Source organism: Barbus barbus, assembly GCF_936440315.1.
Source record: "Barbus barbus genome assembly, chromosome: 18".
NCBI classification, from domain to species: Eukaryota; Metazoa; Chordata; class Actinopteri; order Cypriniformes; family Cyprinidae; genus Barbus; species Barbus barbus.
Window position 1 is genome coordinate 16,206,041 of NC_136746.1, and position 23,391 is coordinate 16,229,431.

At 36.7% G+C, this 23,391-nt stretch overlaps 1 protein-coding gene and 1 pseudogene across 2 annotated transcripts in view; both read left to right on the forward strand.

Moving 5' to 3' along the window:
• The window catches only part of LOC306884185 (cilia- and flagella-associated protein 43-like), a 28,839-nt pseudogene extending 23,929 nt beyond the window's left edge, over positions 1–4,910 (forward strand). Inside the window, exons 28-35 of the transcript in view lie at positions 35–123; positions 224–428; positions 535–647; positions 724–883; positions 1,141–1,305; positions 1,556–1,636; positions 1,812–1,965; positions 4,776–4,910. The product of the transcript in view is annotated as a cilia- and flagella-associated protein 43-like (transcript). The remainder of the gene's footprint in view (positions 1–34; positions 124–223; positions 429–534; positions 648–723; positions 884–1,140; positions 1,306–1,555; positions 1,637–1,811; positions 1,966–4,775) is intronic.
• Positions 4,911–6,213: 1,303 nt separating this feature from the next.
• LOC306884100 (uncharacterized protein) lies at positions 6,214–23,366 on the forward strand. The gene is made up of 57 exons (XM_079439776.1): positions 6,214–6,405; positions 7,494–7,554; positions 7,754–7,804; positions 7,995–8,102; positions 8,248–8,472; positions 8,613–8,660; positions 8,745–8,774; positions 9,424–9,471; positions 9,777–9,917; positions 10,166–10,339; positions 10,575–10,649; positions 10,755–10,829; positions 11,704–11,778; positions 11,882–12,034; positions 12,155–12,244; positions 12,401–12,445; positions 12,543–12,704; positions 13,122–13,361; positions 13,470–13,520; positions 13,658–13,684; positions 13,803–13,829; positions 13,926–13,979; positions 14,343–14,447; positions 14,617–14,670; positions 14,878–14,895; positions 15,007–15,060; positions 15,162–15,197; positions 15,288–15,323; positions 15,419–15,472; positions 15,982–16,017; positions 16,138–16,209; positions 16,405–16,431; positions 16,564–16,599; positions 16,770–16,805; positions 16,885–16,965; positions 17,150–17,185; positions 17,292–17,375; positions 17,459–17,527; positions 17,759–17,809; positions 17,890–17,952; positions 18,045–18,104; positions 18,223–18,249; positions 18,380–18,424; positions 18,578–18,655; positions 18,736–18,783; positions 19,014–19,151; positions 19,233–19,340; positions 19,425–19,523; positions 19,613–19,729; positions 19,816–19,920; positions 20,004–20,147; positions 20,235–20,375; positions 20,603–20,788; positions 22,136–22,297; positions 22,397–22,477; positions 22,593–22,655; positions 22,812–23,366. The coding sequence occupies exons 2-57, from the start codon at positions 7,500–7,502 to the stop codon at positions 22,853–22,855; spliced, it is 4,548 nt and encodes a 1,515-aa protein (XP_079295902.1). The 5' UTR covers positions 6,214–6,405; positions 7,494–7,499; the 3' UTR covers positions 22,856–23,366.
• The last annotated feature ends 25 nt before the right edge of the window (positions 23,367–23,391 follow it).

The window sequence follows — 23,391 nt, forward strand, 5'->3', positions numbered from 1 at the left end:
AGAAAGTATCATTTAATCATTTGCCTTTTTTAAGCTTCTTGACAAAGGATTTCGCAAAGAGTTTTTTGACGTTCCTGGACACATAATTGACCAGCTCTATAAGCTTTACAAACGCAGACCAAAGTATTATTTCAGAGGAGTTGCAACTTCATAAGGCACGTGCATAAGACATGCAATTGTCTGACTAGTTACCTTTGAAAACAGTAATGGTGTTCTTTAACAGGGTTCAGAGGATAAAAACACAGACTGAAAATAACCAGTTTAAAGAGGGAGCACTATTAGGAACAGCACCATCTGATGGACTGACCCTGATGATGAAGGCCATGGAAGAGTTGGACGCACCAGAGAACATGTCGGAAGGATTAGATCCATTTGTGTGGGAGAGGTTTTGCCTGGCCAGACGGGCCAAAGTGGAAAGTGAACAAAAGGTGAGAATGGGTAGAGAGAGCGCAAATGTGCTAGAAGTCACCCAAATCACATCTTAAGCCATGTTCCTCAAAATCCAAAATTACCTTTTAACATTGACTCCTGTAGGTCAAACTAAAAGCATTGACCCTGGCAGAGATGCAGGCTTTTCTTCAGAGGAGAACAGATGAGGACGAGAAAGCTCAGCTTGAAATAAAAAATCTTATTGATGAACTCAATAGGTGAGGAATAAAAATGAAAGCACACTGGAAATAGGATGTTATTGAGTATCTATGACCATTGCTGTTATTGTCCTAGGATCTGTGAAGAAAAGATGAGGTTTCGACTAGACAGTATGGTGCAGATCGTTCTACAGCAAGGTCAGGTGGAAGTGGAGGCTGGGGACTTCATCGCTGACTATACTAATGCTCTGCTAATACATCGCAAAGTAATTGAGGACCTCAACAGCACCATCAGGGTACATGGAATTACTCATCTTTTGTACTAGAAGTAAATGAAGGGCGTAAATTGACACATTAAGACAATAGTTGATTAAATGCAATTTAGATTATTTCAGCAAGTAAAAACTATTGATCAAACACAATGGCATTTTTGATAATATTTTATAACAAGATTTCAGTTTCAGTTATAGTTTTTTAAATACAGTATTCTCAGTTTGAGGTTAATTTGATTTAAATTATCAAATAACTTATCTATTACATTTTTATCTATCAGGCTTTAGGAGATCAGAAGATCGCCAGCATGGTGGAGTGTAAAGACTTCCGCAAAGGAATCATACAGCAGGAGTGGGACCACAGGAGAATGAGAATGCAGCTGGAGGATCTCAGCAATAAAGCCAGAGACATACAGACCCTGCGCATCACTCAGGAGATTCAAGATGTATGTATGGATTTAATCTGTAGTCTTTCATTTAAAGTAATATTGCTTGAAATAATCTTCATTCATTTAGTGTCTTTTACCTGACAGGCATATGATTGACAAAGTAAGCTAGTGAAAATTGAAAAGGATGATTTAACCGATTTAAGATAAGACGACACTTTGGCTCAGGACTACCTTTGTCTTTGCTGTAAAGTGAAATTGAATGACATATTACAATTACAAATTCTTTCTTTGCGTTTTTTCACATCAGTGCCTAAATTAAACAAGTAATGACAACAGGGTGTCAAAGCAGCTCACAACTCTGGAGACAACCCTTGATTTACAGAAAACGGTAAACTTGCTCATAACTGTTTAAGTGCATAGCAAAGATATTAGGCACAGTGTAACTTTCCAGATGCATATTTCTCAGGGCAGATGTTCCTTTGTTGTAAATTCAGTCTGGATGATTACATGAATCAAATTCATTGACAGATATAAAAGTTTGGTTGGTTTCACTTTTTGCCCAGACTCATCAAAAGAAAGTTGAGGCTTGCAAGAAACAGATAAAGCACCTGGACAGGCAAGGTGTGCAAATGCAAGAGAAGAACGCAGCCCTCGACTTGAAAGTGGCTGACATGGAGATATCTGTTGCAGAGAGAAGAAATATTTACGAGGCTGTTGGTAATTGACTTTATATCTTGTCCCATTTAAGAAACAATTTGTTTTTAGCAAAAATAGACTACTTTGTAGTTTAGAGAACAAGGGGCCTTATTCATGAAACATGAGGAGAGATTTCTGTGTTAATCATTCCTGAATGCATTCTTACATAGGCCTACGCTACTGTTTAAAAAAGATTTTTTTAAAGAAATTAATACTTTTATTAAGGAAGGACACATTAACTTAATCAAAAGTGACAGTAAAGACATTTACACAAGATTTATATTTCAAATAAGGCAATGCAAGGCAAGGCACAGCGCATTTAGTTCTAAAGCACATTTAAAAACAGCCAAAGCTGACCAAAGTGCTGTACATAAATACTAGGAAAATAAAACATATAATAAGAAAACAAAAAATAGGCATTTTTGTTGCGTTTTTTGTATGATGCAGCCACTGAAAAAGCATGATCACCTTTAAACTTCAAATGGGACCTTGGCACAGTCAGCATCAACCTATTTGAGGACCTTAAGTTCCTAGAACATTTCCGGTGGTTTAGGAGATCTGTAATACATTGCGAAGCATTTAACCCCTTATACATATATAGCAAAACCTTAAATTTAACACAGTATTTAAATGCGGGTGGTGATGGCGCAGTGGATAAAACACATGCCTTTGGTGTGAGAGACCCGGGTTCGAATCCACTGTGAAACACCAATGTGTCCCTGAGCAAGACACTAAACCCCTAGTTGCTCCAGAGGCGTGCGACCTCTGACATATATAGCAATTATAAGTCGCTTTGGATAAAAGCGTCAGCTAAATGAATAAATGTAAATGTAAATGGTAACCAGTGTAGAGACACCAGAACAGGAGAGATGTGTTCCCTTTTAATTATACCAGTAAGCAGCAATAGTATGTCCCTGCACAACCAGAGGCTGCCGTTCTAGAACCGCATTTCTAGGACCCTATTTTTTGTGACAGTGCCATCTAGCCAGTTCTATTTCAACAGAGAAGACCTGATTCAAACATCAAACAAACAGATGCAAAAACATTTTTTATCTATCTTATTTTTCATGTAAGAGCTGGCATAAACTTGAGTGTTCGAGGGGGTGTCAGATATCTCAATTTTGCCTATTTAGCTGTGCAAAACAGTTCATTGTGCTGCTGGATGTTGTAAACTGGTATTTGAATACAAATTATTTTACTGCTATAAAATAGTATGAGCCACTAATACATACATACAAAAAAATGTATAATTAAAATACAAAAAAAAAACCTATAAGTTCATAGAAATGTGGTCCTGAATCTGTAGTCTCCGGTTGTGCAGTAATAAGAAGCCTGACAGCAGCGTTTTGTACCATTTGAAGGCAGGCTAGAGAATCACTGTCTCAAAAAATAAATGCTGATTTCTTTAACTTTCTATTCATCAAAAATTCCTAGGGGAAAAACACACTCACGGTTTCCACAATAATAGTAAGAAGCACATTTACTTTGAACATTGATAATATAAAATATGTTTCTTAATCAGAATATTATGAGTTATGAACGATCATGTGTGGCTGGAGACTCAAGTAATGGTGCTGCTGAAAATTAAGTATTACCACAACAGGAGAATAATGCATTTTAAAATGTATTCAAATAGAAAAATAATAATATTTAAATTGTATTAATATTTCACAATATTACTGATCAAATAATCTGAATGTATTCTTTTCTGAAAAGGCTTTTTACATCCCATTTAAATATCAACAAAAGAATACAATACAATGAATTTAAGTTGTCTGTGAAGTCTTCCTCTGTCCTGTCAAAGTGCAGTATTTTGTCATCTAACCCTAAACTGTCTATAAGCTGAGACTGACTTGTTTTCCCTCTGAGGGTAATTCACACAGCACAGACTGAGCACAGGATCTCCATTTGTCTATGAGTCTCTGTAGCTGGGTCAGGTCATTCTATGAGAAAAGACAATATAAAGAAAATAAAATAAAAAAAACTTCTAGAACACCATCCTTGAGCAATACTCGACATAGAAATAGATGTTTGCCTTTTTTCTATACATCTTGGCCATCTTTAATCTTCGCAAGGTTTCTGATTTGTCCTTGACTGCTTTTCTTAGCTCTTCACATCGCTGAATCAAGTCTTTTTGTGCAGGCTCAGCTGTGTGAAGTGAACAGTCTCTTTGCTCGCTCATATCATTCCGATTCACATCAGTATCGGTCACACTGTCTCCCGGTTGTTGTGAGGTCTGTGATTGACTGTCATCTTCAATTTTAAGGCGTTTAGAATAACATATGATAGATCTAAACATATTTCTTCAGTCTTCTTGTCTCGTGCAGTTTAAAGAGACTAATAGGATTCCAAAGCTGAATCAGAGGTGAAATTGGTGACAAGGTTTGAATGAACCCATATTTAAAAATGAAAAAGAAGGATGTCGAAATAAATGAATCAAACTCTGAATCATTATAGTGATGAATCCATTAATTATGTAGCTTATATAACAAACATAGGCCTACTCAATAAGCATCTTGCACAAAACCACTGCAAAAACAGTAGTTAAGAAGATAAGAACTCTCTTTTCAAATTAAGATGAATATATTGCTGGTTCAGTTTGTTCATGTTCGTTTTTTTTTTTTTCAACCAACCCCGTTACTCTTCTGCTTCTACTGGAAATCTGTTTTGTCTTGTTATAACTTGTCTATGAAATTTAAATGGTTTAGTAGCCGTATAGTCATGCAACTACGCCTTCTCACGTTTCTAAGATTTGTATGGGGTCTACAGTGAAGGATGCATATGGGGTGGAACTACAAATTTTGTGACTAATGTGCATTTTGTATCAACAGGGTGTGCACACTGGGAAAAACTGTATCCATAGAAAATGGCATGTAAATCCCAAGGGAAGCAACACCCTTTTCCCGTGGAAAATTTGTATGTGCATGTATTCCTTTTAGAATGTTTGCATTGTTCTTTGATCCAGCTGTCTTCAGATTATAATGAGTAATAAAATGACTTAATATGTATCACATAGGATTGGCTAAATGGTATGCATTAGCACTAATGCATAAAACTGTAAGGATAGGTACTAGTTAAAATCTTGCTGGTAATGAAGTCTGACATATCCTCGTTTGACCCCATTTTATACAAATGTTCTCTCAATAATCAGCTGACACATTCAGCTAAAGTACAATTATTATAGTCATGTTCCTACAGTTTATTTAAAGATGCATGATTTTATGTGTTTAAACATGATTTGATTCCCAGAAAATGTATGAGCTTATCAAATGGGGTGGTATCTTTTCAAAAAGTACTAATATAAACAATTTAGGTACTAATATGTACTAATATCTGCTAAATTACTAAATAATAAATAATATATACTTTTAAAGTAATATGTACCTTTTTCCTGAGAATGTATATCTGGAATGCAATGTATGTTGCTCATAAAGCACTTCTGTAGTGTATTTTAATAAGAGATGAAGCATGAGCCGTTCGAGGCGAAGCATCATGCCTTAACTTCCTAGATGGAACTTTATTTTACAATGGCTTAAAAAATGTATTTTAGATAAATCACTTCAGTCTGAACAAAATGCAATGCTACACTAATAAAAAGGATTTTTTTGTGAAGTAGGCTAAATACTACATTAAAAACAAATGTAATTTCTACATTAAATAATTTAGTTCATGCAAGAATGAAAAAATTAAAGTAAATTTTATATTAGTACTCAATTTAAGCTTGTTGAAATTAAAGTTTGAATTTATAAGTATATTTTACTTGGAATTGTTTGTTATGTTTACATTGATTCTTTAAGTAAATATCAAAGTCATGATCGTGTTGTTCCCATCATGCACTTGGGCATGAATAATTAATAAGGTGAATTTTTTTTTGCTGTGAAATGTACTTAAGAATTTCAGATTTAACTTAAAATAATTAAGTAAAAATTACTCATCAAACTGTAACTGGCCATGTTAAATTTTCTTATTTCCTTTGCTAATTTTACCTAACTTAGTTAAGTAAATTGTACTTGCATTTTACTTAAAATTTATCTGTGCAAAAATAAAAATTAAGTAAATCTTAATTAAGTAAACAGTAGATTAAACTTTTTTTTCTGCATATGTGTCAGTTTAGACGAAGTTACTGACGCACAAATAACGCATCCAGCCACACCTGCGTTCACCTGAACATGTCCTGAAGCTTTAGTTTGCTGGAACATAAAGGACAAAACTGTGATTCCTGAGGGTATTGTCTTCTTTAAAAGTCTGTCTGTGTACCTGCCAAAAGTCAGGGGAGTGGCTCGGTATAAAATCCTACCCAGAAGTACTGTGGAGACTTGCCGGTCAAATAAGAGAGAAAACCAGAAAGAAAACAGCAGAAGGCAGGTAACAACATTCATACTGCACAGGTGAAGTTCACAGGCAACTCTTAAGTGGACTTTATCTATAATCTCATTCTCTTCAGATTCTCAAGGATCAAAGGTAAAACATTTTATTGATGATATTGCTTTCAAACATTTATCCTTTTTTTTCTTACACAAAAAAGCAACTATAAATTATTTGCAGTAGCCTACATTTGTGCTTCAGACTATATAAATATATATATTTCTTCATATTTATTCATAATTATTGCTTTTTATATGGTTCTATCAGGCTGTTGCTCTTCTGAAAACTTTTGAATGTAACAATCAGATTTCTTTATATCTTGTTTCTGTGCAGGACTGCACCAAAGACTAGAACCCAGACTGAAACAGTAGCAACCAAAACACCTTTATGATATAAATTATGAAATGTTTTTAATGTTTAATTGTTTTATTCTAAAGTTCACAGTAGATGTGGGGAAAAAGTTGCGTTAAACTCAACTTTCTTTCTTTTTTTCAATCCAACCATTAGCAAATAAAGGCATTATTTGTCTGTGGTGGACCATTCACTGAGTTTAGCTTTTTTCATGTATTGTGGTTTGCAGGGAAACAGTAGCTGGTCTTGCATTTGAAATTGAAGATGTGAGGAGGGTGGGGTGGTGATAAATTGCTTTACTCTCTCCACTGTAAATACGAGTCTGTAGTTGTACTCGCTAGTCTTTTGTTGGAGCAAATAGTTGCCCCTTAGGCATTATTTTTCATTAATGTTGAATATGGGTATGTGTCATTTATAATTACTTTTTTGATGTGGAATAGGCTGCAATTCTGTAACATCCATACCTTGAAATCTGAGCAGAATCTGTCAGGAAAGCGAAGAAATCCTTTTATCAGTGTGCATGCAGTTACCATTTCTTGTGAAAACTTGTTGTTGTGAAGGACAAAGACAGAAAAACATAACATCTTGTAAAAACCTATTTCATACAGGGATATATCACAAATGAAGTATAACTGATTAAATAAGTTTGTGTAATATGCATAATATGTATTGCATCTCTTCTCGTCCAGTACTATCCCACAGTTCAGCTGTAATAGAAACAGCTTAATGCTTTATCAATATAGTAGCCTATATCTTTCATTATGTCTAGATGAAGAATGATTCTGCTTTGTATCACACTAATGATTTGTAATTGTTTTGCTACATTTATTTAGCATGGAATGGATGATTTAAGACAACAAAGAAACTTTTCAGGAGGAAGTTCAGGGGAGAGAGGTAAAGGTGTTTGATTAGCTCGATTTGATCAATTTGCTGCGAACATGAACCAAAATCTTTTGTGAAGATCTTTTCATTGTGAAGACTGTGCCACTAGTGCTTCTCTAATGTTACTTAGAAGCTGTTTTATTCAGCTATATATTTTTGAATTTCAAAGCAAGAACTGTTCACATTTATAAGACATGTATTATGAAAACAGGCATCACGGAAACAACAATCTCTACTACGAGAATTACATCTTTACCTCCACGTAAGTTACCCCCGTTCACCCTCCCATGTACAGTTGTACCTGTTCTCACCTGTCTGATTTATTCATATTCAAAGCCTTCTCTACAGAATTTGTGCATCATGGGAAAATTCATACTGTGGCTGTAACTTGAGCATTTTTTTTTCAGTATGTCAAAGTGGACATTGCTAACTTACTGTGTTTTAACCCCCAGGAGGCTTCAGTGCATCCGCAAACAAGGGCATGTCAAGCGCTTCTGGGTCTTCTGGCCTGGAGAACAACATTTTGACTCAAAACAACAGCAGTCCTTTTTTCTCATCCTGTAAGACAATCAAAAATGATTTTTGAAGAGCTACTCAATAAATAGTTTCAGGTTTTGCTCTGATACAGTATTTATATGAATACTCTGTTTAATATATCTCATATATCTGTAAATGGCTAAAATTGTCCCTGCTTCTGTGTCTCAGCATCTGTGGGTGTGAGTGCAAGTGTGTTAGGATCTGAATATCTGGTAGAAGAGACAACTGGGAGCAGGAAGACAGGTGGTGCCTCTGGAGTTCTCGAGAGTGTCTCTGGATCAGGAACAGGGTCGAGGGTGAGATCCATCTCCACTAATGGCATGAGAAGAACGAAAGACTCCCCTTTGTTTGTGGAGAGGAAAAGCAAAACTTCTCATTCACGTCGTTATGATGGTTAGTCACAGCTAAGACACCTGCCTTAAATAAATAAATAAAATCTATATGTTGTAGCATTTTTAGCCAGTCCTTCATAATTACTCTAGCATGTAATATATATATACTGTACATATATATATATATATTAACTTCAACAGGAAGTTCAAGTGACAACTCATCTCCAGAACTAAAAAGAAAGGACTATGGTAAGCCAAATAAAAATGATTAACGTAGTTTTATATTATGGAGACAAGAAATATAAACTTTTGTTTCAATTGCTCTGTTTCCAGGTTCAACTAGAGGAAGGAGTCAAAGCAGGGGTGAGATTATTATTTACACTAATGCAAATAGTATATAAATGACTTTGCATAGGATAATCATCTTTACTGTACAATGATATTAGCTTTATAACTGTTTTACTACTTAATTGAAAAAGCACCCCCTCCCCACACATGCAGTGTTTCTTTCTGATTGGCTTAAAACGGTTACACCTTTAATTTAGGCCTGTTTCTTTCATTGTCAGAAATGTATTCACAACTAGGCTATTGATTCTTATTCGTAACTCGAAACATTCAGCTGTCAAATATTTCTAAAAAAAAAAAATAGCTACCATTGTTTATTGCAACGCTACATAACAGAGAGCTCATCGCGGAAAGTTGTTTCCTACATAGCTGTGTTCCTATTTTGTATTATTTGGCAAGTTTTTTTTCCCTAGTAGGCTAATTAATGAAATAATTTCCACTCAATTAAATATTCAACATCTATAGAATTGGAAAAGTATAGAGGAATAAACTGCACAGTGTGCGGTAAGTCGTCAATAGAAAGTTGCATTCAGTGTTTCTCAACACTGGTTCCTGGACACTATTGATCAGTTACATAGGCTATTTAAATATATGTGATAAATGTGTGTGTTGGTGTTGAAATAAAGTGGAGATAATTATTAGTTGTCTATCTGTGTTTCTGTTTTAGAGACGGAAATCAGGACCAGGCTACAGAGTGCATCTCCCTCCACTAGATGTATGTTATCCCTCTATTTCTTTCTAATTCAGTTGTCTTAGAAAATCACATACATAATTTAATAATATAATTCGATCTAAAGAAAAAAATAATTGAATGAAACTAGTATGTTGAGAAATGTTTTGAGCCCCATTAAAACTTGAGGAAACAAGTAAACAAATGTAGCCTATACAGCTACAGTTTTTTCTTCTCAGAGGCTCAAGAGAAAGCTATATTATGTTGTTGAACGCCACAGTGGACAGTAATATGAGATAGTGAACCTCAAGGCACGTTTAGACACGACTAATACAGTGCTGCTGCTACAGGGACAGAGCTGGACGATGTGAAGAAGCTGCTAAAGGGATCACGATCGGCCAGCGTCAGCCCCACACGATCTCCCTCCTCCTCTCCTCTCCCTATACCTCGCAAGGCCAGCACCTTAGACACCAAGATCTCTACCAAGCAAGGTATGGAAAGCTGGGTTAGAAGAGCTCAGGTCGTTGACAGATCATGCATTATTAGTAAAGCTTAGATATTAGTACATGTTAGTAAAGATTTTCTAGTAGTTAACACTCCTACTACTACCACCACACCCATGGTGTGCAGAGCCATTTATTTTGATGCACCAAAAAAGTCTAAATTCCCCAGTTCATCTGTGCATCGAGATCTTGTGTTCAATTCCAAGGCGTTAAGAATTCTTTTAATTTTTTTTCAGCCGAGCAATATGACACCACTATTCTTGATGCTGACCTGGCCTCATACTCATGGAACAGCTCCACACTGCCTTCTACAGTCTCCACTGGCACTGCTTACGGCTTCCACAGCAACACCAACAACATGTCAACGGGAGCTACTCTTGTTAACGGCACATCACCATCCTCCTTGTCAGGTCTGCACAGTTGAGCATTGATTTACTAAGATGACCTGATAATAAAGAGAATTTATCAAGTCATCACAAATATCACACTCTATTTTCTGGTGTATTATAAATAAAATTAGAATTGCATTTGGTAAACATTGTCACATTCTTTACTTGCATAATAAAATAAATAAATACAATTACTGACACAAGCTGAAAGCACGGACATGTATAAGCAAAATTTTTTTTCTTTCTTCAATTACAGTGTATGGCTTCCATAACAATTTAGCTCCTGCAAGTGCAGTTCTAACTTCCAGTGGAGTTAACACACACTCAGCAGGTATCCTCTGAGGCATATAATATTAAATAATTGTGATGACATTGCTTTGACAAATGACAAGTTAATAATATTCCTTGTAAGCATGTTCATTTGTTTATGTTTTAGGATATGGAGTGCAGAAGAATTATTTGACAAGTCCCAGAAGCACTCTTGGTGTTGGCACAGGCGTCTCCACTGCAGGTGTGTGTTACGTTTACATCTGTCAATGGCCAATGGGTCAATGAGAGAGAGTTTTGGGACAGTTGATAGAATCATCACTTGTCGCCACTTGTTGTCACTCGTCTCTGTCGCCCAGTGCTGAATTATGAAAGAAGTAAACAGTGTTCTGCTGTTTAAATATGTTACTATGTGGTTAACATAAATGCAGTTTTGTCAAAATTGCATAAATTGAGGCTTAGCGGCAGTAGTTAGGATGGAATGAAAGTGATCAACAAATCAGTTTTCACTGTATTTCATTGTTTTGCAACAAAAGTGCTTTCAAAAATACAAAGAATCATGAAATTTAATGCAAATTATAAATACAATATTATATAAATACACTACTTTTCAATAAGTTAGGGGTTGGTATGGTTTTTGAAAGAAGTCTCTTAAGCTCACTAAGGCTGCATTTATTTGATCAAATTACAGTAAAACTAATATTGTTAAATAATATTACTGCACAATTTAATATGCTAACTCTTTTCTAATCTATTATATTTTAAAATATGACAGCAATGCTTAGTGTCACATGATCCTTTAGAAATCATTCTAACTTGCTGATTTGCTGCTCAAGAAGCATTTCTTCGGATGATTGACATCTTATGATTATCAGTGTTGAAAACAGTTGTGCTACTTATTTTTATTATTATTATTTATTATTATTTTTGTGGAAACTATGATAGATTTACTGACAGTTTTGACCAATTTAATTTATCCTTGCCTTTACCTGTTTGGGTCAGTGAAAATGTTGTAAAAATCAGAACTATCATTAGGACTTCAGGAAGTCATTGTTGCTTGATGAACAGAGATACTTGAGATTCGAACGTCTTTGTTTATTTGTTGTGTGTATTTTTAGGATATGGAGTGCAGAAGAATTATTCCTCAAGTCCCAACAGCACTCTTGCTGTCAGCACAGGTGTCTCCACTTCAGGTGTTTGTTATACTCACACAGGAAAAAGATTTATGGCAACTGTAGTTCTCTAAGATGCATTCAGTGTAGCTTGATAAACAGGCAGATTTTGTGTCATATTTAGGAACTGGTACAAGGACCCTTAATGAGAATGTGTCAAAGAGATACCTGACGTTGGAGAAAGAGAACATTCCAGTGAAAAGAGAAACCGACGAACTTATCCTGACCAAAGACAGTGGCAAGCAGTTTACAAACATCACCCCTAATGGGACAGCAGGTAAACACAGGACACTAAATGTTGTACTTGATGTTGCAAGGGGAATTATTTGTGGTGTTTGAATTAAAGCAATTCAGAATATAACGTGGTTAATGAATACACACAATATTTGCTTTAAAGGGTCGTATTCAGATGTTTCAGTGAAGAAGGAAACTATGATGACCAGCTATTCTGAAAGTGCTCCTGTGAAGTCTAGCTCTGGCACACATTGTAAGGACCTAATTTTCATGTATCTCAATGTTTTTTTTTTTTTTATTTACATGTTTTCATCTTGAGGGATAGTAGCTTAATAGATGTCACTGCTTGTCTCAAAGAAATATTAAAAATATATGTTGACATCACAAAACATGTTTTACCTCTCCAAAGATGGGTGTACATCAGTGTCAACAAAAGATAAAGCTACATATGCAGGTAAAACTTTGAAAAAAAACATTGCACATAGTACAGTGTAAAGTCATACTGCATAAAACTGAGACTTACATGTCTCTTGCTGTGTGTGTCCTTTCAGAGTTTCGTAAGGTTAAGGTTGTTGATGATGATGATGGCTGTAATTGTGGAGGGGGTCTTTGTGGATGTGGGCCAAAATGCTGTTCCTGGTGGAAGTGGCTGCTGGGGTTTTTGCTCAGCCTCCTGCTGCTCCTCGGCCTTCTGTTTGGACTTATTGCTTTATGTAAGTCTAGTCATTTTAATGAAAGACATGATTCAGTTATTCACTATTTCTCTTGGGGTACAGTTATTGCTAAAAAAACATTTGAAACAGCTTGTAGCTTCATTTTAAAACTGTGCAGCAGAGGTTGAGGCAAATTATGATTCACCAAATAATTTCAATAAAATATAGAATTGTATTCAAAATTTTATTCAAAATGTATTTAAAAAATAATAAGCAAAAAAAAAAATCATTCTTACCTCTGTGGATTTGGTTAAAGTTGGGAGAAGGGAATTGTATCTTATGTATCAATGTGTAATTATCAACAGAGGATTTCTGTTTGTGTGAAGTTCAACTCAAGAATAGGTTTTCTACCTAACTAAGATATATGTGCTATTGCATATTGTATTCTAATCTGTAGCAAATCTCTTTTCCTTGAAGCTGAGGAGGTAAAGAACCTAAAGTCTCGTGTCAGCGCTCTTGAGGGAACTTCCTCCTCCATGAAAGCCCACTCGAGTCGTCAGTCCGCTCCTATTGATGACATTGGCATGTATAAAGAAGCTGGAAGTAAAGCGGCATATGTTAATTCACTGGATTCTGCAGTTTATTCAGACAATCCTGTACTGCAGAGAAATGTACAGCAAATACTGAGAGCAGAGCTGCAGTCTGAAGCCATGAAAGGTACAAACAACACCTAAACATGTACATTGTTTATAAAATTTCACGCATTCATGCATATGTTTAATACAAATAACAATACATTTAATACATATTTTTTTGTGTGTCTAGCGTTCCTTGCTTCTTCACTTAAAGCTGAAAGAGGACTTCCAGGGCCTAAAGGTACACCAGATATTTAGTTTTTACTGAACTTTCAGTACAGAAAACTTTATTTGTACATTCTATGGAGATTTAATAGTCAGAAACCTGCTTTTCCATCACTACATCAATCACACATTTGCTCTTTTCACCACTTTTAGGTGACACTGGATCTCCAGGAATAAAGGGTTTGTGCAATTTTAAAACTGGCAGTGAAAAATCTGTGAATTAGTTTAACTGTATGTTTATATTGATATGCTTACAGTCTTAAATATGAAAACTTAAACAATTTAAACTGTTTTTCAGGAGATAATGGTTTTCCAGGCCTGCCAGGTAAGAATAATGTTTGATCCTCTGTAGAGCTAATCTTAACAGATGTGCAGAATGAAGTCTTAACAGATTTCATTGTTTTTTGATGTGCATCTCTAGGTCCACCAGGAATGCCAGGACATCCAGGAAGAGAAGGACAAAAAGGAAGTGCAGGTACCTGAAACATTATTTTGTGGGAAAATTATTCACCATCCTTAATTCTGTGTTTAAATCACAAAGTAAATTAACAAGTACCCCAAAAGATAAGGCCTAGCGGTTAAGGTTTAGAAATACAGCCCATAAATGCTGCACCTGACAGGTGCTAATACTGTAGCACTAACAAATAACTTTAAATAGTCAATTCTTACAGTCCAGTTGACAGACTAGTCCCTACCTACATTCAAGATACATCTCTACTGTGAACACTTGACTCAGTCCTGTTCATGCTCTTACTTAAAAAAAAAAAAAAAAAAAAAAAAAATAGAATGAACCTTTTCCAGATGTTGCCTTATCAAAACTTTAAAATGTGTATGACAGGTGAACGTGGTCCAGAAGGACCACCAGGTTTCAGAGGAAGAGATGGTCAGCCTGGACCCCGTGGAGAGCCAGGACCCCCAGGAGCCGGAGAGAAGGGTGAAAGGGGTAAGATACTGCATGCTTTGAGAATATGGCTCTTAAACATGATCCTAGCATTTGTTTTTTAGTATTTCATTCATTACAATTTGGGTTCTCATACACAACATAAATTTAAGAATAAAACTGCTGTTTTGATCTCATTTACAATGTGTCTGTGTATCTGTTTTTTCTTCAGGTATTCCTGGTCCTCCTGGCTCTCCTGGTCTTGTTGGTCCACCTGGGCCTAAAGGTCAATACACAAAACACAATTTATATAAAGGCTGATACTCATTATATTCAGTGAAATTAGCTGTAAAGAATCATTTGAGATTGGCAAATGCAATGCATTGGCATAAATATATGTACTTAAATATGAATGTTTACATAATAATTAAGCAGTAATGCAATATTAGCATGTGTTTGATCTTTGTTCTCTTTTTGTTTGTTTGTTCAACAGGTGCTAGTGGTTTACATGGTAATCAACTCTTTCATTAAAAAAAATATTTTAGTGGCATTTTGTAATTTTTTGTGTTCTGAAATAATGACATTAAATCTGTAACAAAAAAAAAAAATGTTTTCTGTGTAGGTGAACAAGGACCTCTAGGCTTCAGAGGTGAACCTGGCCCTGCCGGTGCTAAAGGTGTGTATCACAATGAACACTTGGTGTGTTTTCACAAAGCATTACAGTACGTATATGAATAAAATCCTAATGTTTATTAAAAAAAAAAAAATTCTTTCCAGGTGATAGAGGACTTCCTGGTCCACCTGGAATTAAAGGTTTGTAGCTAATTATATGTCAGCCTGACATACAGTATCCTGTTCTTAATTATAGTCAATGTGAATTCATGGAAAATTGTTTTGTGTCAGGTGATCATGGTGATAGAGGAGAAAGTGGATTGCCAGGTGTGTATATTTGTACTGAGCCATAAGAACTTTATTAATTTGTGCCATTTTGACAAATATTTGATTCATTGTTAAATCACTGTACCCTCCTTCAGGTGTTCCTGGTGCTGCAGGACGACAAGGGCCAACTGGGGAGAAAGGATCAGCAGGTGATTCATCTGTAGGAACAGACACAAACCTGAGATTTTTGGCTTTTAATAAATTAAATTTTGTTTTAATAAATGCTGTTCATTCTATTCATCACGGTTTGCACAAAAATATTATGCAGCAAATATTAAGGACACCGAAGACCGGAGTAATGGTTGCTGAAAATGTATCTTTTCCATTACAGGAATAAATTGCCTGTTAAAATATAATAACATACAATACAGCTTTTTAAAATTGTAATAATATTTCACAATATTTTTGCATTATATCTAAATGATATATCTAAATGAATGGAAAATGGCCAGGTTTTGTTAGCTAAAACTATTTGTTTTCCAAAAACTATATCAGTAAATAGTATAACTATATTGTATATTCCAAGACTGGATCTACTTAGTTGGCTGTGGGTGCATGCAATCTGTTAAAGCTCTGTTATTGTCTGGATCTATTTAATGCGACGCTTAGATTGGTATAAAAGAAGTTCTTGGATAATAATTTTGTCATTTCATTTTAGGGCCTCAAGGACCTGATGGTGAAAAGGGCCAAAGAGGTTAGAGGCATTTTCAGATTAGATGATTCCAAGCCAAATAATTTTTTTTCTTGTGTACCTATATCTACATCTTTATTTTAATCTGTGTCTGTATTCTGTATCATTTTTGCTCATATCTAGGAGAGCCAGGGTCAATTGGCTTACCAGGAATCAGAGGACCACATGGACCACCCGGTGATCCTGGGCAACCAGGTATAAAAACATGAATCCTCATTTAATATAAATTAAAAATAGAAAAACATGATCCTCATTTTGAGAAAATGACCTTAATCTGCATGTTATAACACAGTTATACACATTCAAATTACTAAAGTTTAATCATGTTTGAAAAAATAGGTGAATTGTGGTAGTTTTTTTATGTTTTTTCTTCTGTTCTCTTTAAATCAGGAACTCAAGGGATTCAAGGACCTCCAGGTAATCGGTCACTTGAACTGCATTCTTTTCTCTGCATAATGTTTGCTTTACATTTGTATGCAATTTAGATTTTTATAGTTTATCTCAACTATGTATGAAAATATAATGGTCAACATGTTTCTTTTTGCATAGGTATACCTGGCAATCCTGGTCAGCCTGGAGCTAAAGGTGCTGTGTGGTGGCTGTTTTAGTGAAATAGACCATAGGATCAATGTTTAGCTGCCTTTTGAAATCTCGCATTTTTAGCAATATATTTTGTCTTATTATTGGACATTAGAATCATATGTGTGCTACTAAGTCTACGAATGTCTAAATAATTAATCTGAAAATGTTCACAGGTGAGACTGGTGAGCCTGGAAGAGTGATCAATGCAGGTAAGAATACGTAAAGTATTAAAACACATTTAACAGTTCACTGCGCAGTCAACTTACATTGAGAGCTTTCATTGTACAGCAGGTTCTAGCTCAGTGGCAATCCCAGGACCTCCTGGAAGCCCTGGTCCTCCTGGCCCACCTGGATCTCCAGGACTCTCAGGTATGTTCATAATCTTTATTCTTTTAAAAACCCAGATTACAAAACCTCCTGATAATCAGTGAAATCACTACGTGCTTTGTATATTTGAACAGTCCAATGAATGACACCTACTTGAATTAATTGCACTGTTTGGGTACATCAGTATATTTATCGTTTGATTTTATCATATGTCTTGTGACGCTAGGACCCGCTGGCCCTGCTGGACTTCCCGGTCAGCCTGGTAAATTTGTATTTTTCATCTGGTGTTCCTGTGTAATATTGTATATTAGTAAAATAAAAAATATATCCAAATGGCCTTCCATCCATCCACCTTGATTTTTGTGCAGGTCCTAAAGGTGATAAGGGAAATCAAGGACAACCGGGTATTGCTGTTAGCACTGGTGAGACTTTGGTTGCAGCGCGAGCAGAAAGTGAGTCTTTATTTAAAAGATCTAATTTGAACATTAGTAACTTATAGAAATGCATTAATTTAACACGTGTGTGTCCTTTTTAGGACAGTATGGTGCTGCACATGTTGGTGTTTCTGGACCACCTGGTCCCCCAGGGCCTCCTGGACGTCCAGGTACAATAACATTATCCATTAAAGGTTTAAGGATCAACATCTGATTTTTTTGCCACATACATTGTCTTTTGAATGTGAAATGTAATATGTCTGAAATTATTTAGCTATATATATATATATATATATATATATATATATATATATATATATATAGCTTTAAAATAAACAATACTTTTAGAGCAGATTATATTTGAACGCATTTAATCAAATTTCACTGTTTACTCCCTTTAGGTGATACTAGACCAGGTCCACCGGGACCACCTGGCGAACCAGGCACACCAGGTAAGATGAACATTCATGCTTATTTTCATATTTTCCTGAAGTGGCATACTCTACTCAACTCTTTTGTTACCGTCTCATAGGATATGGCAGACCTGGTCCTAAAGGAGACAAGGGAGATCCAGGAAACTTTGTGCCTAATTCAGGTTTGATTCCAGCATATATATGGGTCTATGCATTATTTTAAGAGTGTTGTGGTTTCTTAAGTCTCACAATTTTACAAATGTTGCCTACACAGGGACATTTTTTGCAGGACCACCTGGGCCACCAGGACTTCCAGGGTCTAAAGGAGCGACAGGTGAGTCTTACCCAGAACTTGTGTTTAGTTGATTCTACTTGTTGATACCTTTATTCCAGTCAGAAAGTAGGATATTTAACTATTATCAGATAGTTTATGATATATTTATGTATTTCAGGTGCCCAAGGTCCAAGAGGATACCAAGGTGAGGATCCATTCTCCAGCCAACACTTCATATTGGTCACAAGAATTGATATAAACAGTAAAACACATAAAGTACTTAGATCCCCATGCCTTATAATAGTGCTTCATTTGTCATATGTGACATTTTTTAGGAGAACCAGGTCAACCCGGCCTTCCAGGGAGTCCCAGTAGAGTTAGTAAGTTAACATTTTTGTTTGGTTTATGACCCTATATTTAATTTAGACCCTATAATACTTCATTTGCTTTTCATTAAAATATTGTCAAGAGATTATACGTTTTTAAGTGTAGTAAATAATACAGAATTAATGATTTATTTTTATTCTATATAGTCTCTGAGTACGGTGTGGCTCAAGGTCCACCCGGTCCCCCAGGACCTCCTGGACCACCTGGACAAGATGGGCGTAAAGGTAAAAACCTTGAATAATGATGAAGAGACATTGTATTCATTACTCTCTAGAGTACAATAATCTTTAAAATAATTTCCCAGGGGATCCTGGAGTACCAGGTACATCAACATTCCAAGGAGAATCAAGAGGTAAATGTTAATATGTTCACCCAAAAATTACAACCCTCATCTTCTTCCAAATTCATCAGACTATCGTTCATCTTTTGTTCAACACATACTAAGTTTTTTTTTAAGTTCTCTAATCCTATTAATTTTTGGGTGAACTAAATCTTTAATATAGAACCATTATTAGATAATCAAATGAGGTTCCTAAAGCAAAACCGTATCGTAACCCTTGTATCTCTTCTTGTTGCCTTCAGTATCAGGAGCAGTTGCAGTGGGGCCCCAAGGACGGCCTGGTCCTCCGGGACCTCCTGGTCCACCCGGTCCTACAAGTCATTCTAGTGGATCCCATTCTACTGCAGATTATCGTCGTTACATCATGGAGTATATGCAGAGTGAGTACCTGTTCATTTGGATGATCACACTCCTGCTCCTGAGGGTCATTTTCTCATGAATGTGTGACATCTTTTCCACAGGTGACAGCATGAGGCAGCATTTGTCTGGTATTCAGGGGCCACCTGGTCCACCTGGGCCTTCAGTGTCTGTAGAGGACGTGGCGTCTCGGGTTATCGCTTACATTCAGCGTAAGTTAAGATCTGCTGTGTAATGTTTAATGTATGTCTGTGTATCCTGCTTCATTTGTGGTAAAATATAACATTTTGATTCAGGCTCTGGAATTAGCGGTAACAGTATTAGCCAAGGACCTCCAGGACCTCCTGGCCCACCTGGAAGTATGAGTGCAGAATACATCATTTCCCTTTTACAGAGTGAGTAAACCATGTCAGACCCGATTGTGTATAAATGGTCTTTTGAATCTTGAATCTAAGAATTGACCCAGTGACTTTCTTTTGCTCAGGAGAAGATGTGAGGCGTTATGTGATTGGCCCTCCAGGACCACCGGGTTCACCTGGCATTAGTGCTAGTACCTTTAGCGCACAGGAAGTGGCAAACTATGCCATCAGAATGATGAATGGTGTGTCTTTAACCTGAATCTTATTTTGAAGTGGCAATAGATTGAATGCTGCCTTTCTAATGGCATTTGTGAATTTGTGTTTTTAGAGCAGGGGATGACAGTCAGAACTGGACCACCAGGTCCTCCCGGCCCACCTGGGCAGCCTGGCCAGCCAGGTGCTTCCTACAGTGAAATAACCACTCTGCTTCAGAGTATGTACTTGTGTTTTTGTAATATTTTGTTTTATAACATAAGGGTTTCCTTTCTTAATATTCCACTTTGATTGTGTTTAAAGGGTCAGGGCTTAGTGGAAGCGTTGGACGTCCTGGGCCCCCTGGTCCTCAAGGTATACAGGGACCCCCTGGTCCGGCTGGCACCCCAGGAGGTTCCTCCGCAGTCTCTGGTTACAAACTAGAGGACATCCAACTCTATCTACAGAGTGAGTCCTCTCATGAGTTGCATTGTACTGTCTGACACACATTTGCAGTTTTGCAAAAAACTCATTATATGATTCTCTGTTATTTAGAGTCTGGTTTTAGGGGACCTCCTGGCCTACCTGGCCCACCAGGACCCCAGGGTCCTCCAGGAGACACTAAGGGCCTTGCATCATATTCAGGATCTTCTGCACGAGAACAGATCCATGTTGAGCTGCAGGACTACCTAAACAGTGAGTGTCACTCACCACACACTCTAATCTGGGAACTGACACCTCAGTGTAACTTTACGTTGGTGGACGTTTGACTGATTTTAACAAGTGATCTCACTCCATTCTACATTCTCAAAGTTAAATGCATTATTTTAACACTCTCTGTGTCCTAGATTTGTCTGACCAGTTTCTGGAAACATTTTGTGGTTGTTTGCCGCATCAATAATTTGTCTAATATTTTTTTTCAGGTGACACCGTGAGGCGCTACGTTCATGGTCCCCCGGGGCCTCCCGGACCGCCTGGTCAGAAGGGTGAACGTGGTGAAACCGGACACAGTTATCACAGTGCCAGAGGCCAATACCGCCATGGCACTGAGATCAGTGAACCAGTGGACTACTCCAATGTCGCACTCAAAGTCACTGATTACATAAAGAGTGAGTACAGTATCATTCAAGTCTTATGCGCCAGAGTTATATTCATAATAAAGCAGTAAAATTAACTTAATCTTATGATTCCTGAAAATATCCACACCATTGAATCATTCATTTAATTTGGTGTAACAGAATATGTTGACATGCTTTATTGTTCAAAAAACACATTATTTTTCAAATACTGTACATTATTGTAGTTCCTCTATGCCCCGCCTCTCTCAAACGCGTCGTTTTCTACAAAGCCCCTCCTTCCGACAAGCGTAGTCTGCTCTGATTGGCCAACTGACCCAGTATATTGTGATTGGCTGAACACCACAAGCACGCGTCGGAAATGTAACGCCCCTTACCATAATCGCGAGCTTCAGTGTTCAAGTTAGTTTTATCAGTCCAAGCCCGAAAGGAGAACAGAGTCGCCAAATAAAGCGATTTTGGTTTCGCATTGAAACACGCAGCGTCTCCCTATCATGGCTGCATCAACACTACTGCGGTTACTGAAACCACGCCTTCTTTTTTGCGTCAACATTTGGGCTGCATTATGCAAATATTTCCACATTGTGCGTAGACATGTGGGGGCGTGTTTGAATGAGGCGTTTTAGGGGGCGTGGACGAGTCTTAACTTGGATAAAGAGTATCTCTTTGGGTTTGAAACTTTAGTCTTTGCAACTTTAGGGATCTCATCTATGCACGAACAATTTGTAACACTCCAAAGAGAAAGAAAAACGTGTAATTGCATCATATGACCCCTTTCATTTAACCAATTTGTTCTCCTCTCTAAGTAGATGCTTTTTAAAGAAAGTAATTGTCACGTTTAAAAAAGTATGTTCAAATAGTATGAATGTATTCTGGACTTAATGCATTCACCTTTTTATTTATAGGCATTACATAATTGAAAAAGTTAATGGGATTGATGGAGAACAGTAGAAAAACTCGAATTTATATTAAATTAATCCATTTTTATTTATTTGCCAAGTTTTTAAATATGCACAAATTTACTATGCTATGCAGAAAACAGCTATGTTAATGTTTTCTGTCTTGTCACATTCTGTTATATATTGCATGAATCACGATTTGTTCAAAAACACTGACTCATTTAGGAACAAAACACCACTAACTGTGTATGATTCTGGTTTGCTGTACTGCGAGTATATGGCAGTGTTGTGTCTAAAAGACAAAAGTAGTACAAAGCACTGTAACAATAAACAAATCCATCCTTTTTCCAAAATCCTGTGCAGCTGCAGAGATACCAGAGCCAATCTGAGTGTCTTGGGCTATAGTCAGGGAAACACTGTGGACAGATGGTCAGTCCATCACAGGGCTAATGAGCAAATCCATCTGGCTTGTTTCCTTTAGATCAAGGTATACTGCAGGATCTGACAGAGGGATATTGGAGAACACAAACAGGAAGGATCCAAGGACCCGCTGGGCCTCCTGGTCCTCCCGGGCCACCCGGGTACAGCCGTGTGATTGGTGCCTATGGGAATGTGACGGCTGACTTAATGGACTTCTTTAAAAGTTAGTACTTTTACTCGCATACTTTATCACATATACTTATACATTTAATCACCGTATTTGTCTTGAATCATTATTCCTAAACATTATTTATCTTTTCAGCATATGGGACCATCCCAGGGCCTCCTGGCAGGACAGGACTCAAAGGAGACAGAGGATACCCTGGACCTAAAGGAGAAAAAGGTACCAGTCATGATTCATATAGCCCTACTGGTCAAGAAATTGAACTGAAGTGCTGCCTGCTTGAACATGAAAGTGAAGAGCTGTGATTATAAAACTGTTTGTATGTGATCTACAGGGAGCTCAGGGATACCCGGCATTCCGGGACAAAGAGGACCAGAGGGACCAAGGGGAGAAAAGGGTGAAAAAGGTTAGAAAGTCATAGTATACTTGGTTTCTCATCATATACTGTATCCTAGCATGAAAAGTTTTTATATCATCATCAAATAATGATGTATTTTAAGGCAGCGCTGGATCCAGCGGTCATTCTGACATGTATCTCCATATTGAATTTTAGGTGATTTCCAGACTGGTAGATGGATTCGGAACAATGGTGTGTAAGGACACACATTTGCAGCAGCACACTTTTGTGGATGCACTGCCGGTGTAAAGAAACAATACATATCTTTAAGCAGATAAATTCATAAACTAGCCTCTTTTTATGAAGTAACACAGCTCAGAGGCTTGTTTGGGTCCTATTTTATCACAGTATACAGTTTTATAATCAACCAAATGCATGCAATATTGTAATCCATACATTTCAAACAATTTTCAGCTTTACTAGTGTGGGTTTAAGACATCAGTCTTACTTTTCATTATCTAACATTTAATATAGCACTTGAAATGTACTTTTTACACAGTAGTGGGCTTTGTAATTGCCTTTTTGTGTGTGTTTTGTATTGTTTGAATCTTGTCTATGGTGAAGTTTGCATTGCAAATGCAGTTTTTTTTGTTTTTTTTGAAAAGTAGCATGGATGGTACACTAAAAAAGGGATCTTAAACACTTGAAATTTTTCAGACCATGTGCTGTAATGTGAGTTATTACAAATAAAAAGCCACTGAATGTGTAACAAAGAATGGAGTATGATTTTACTCCT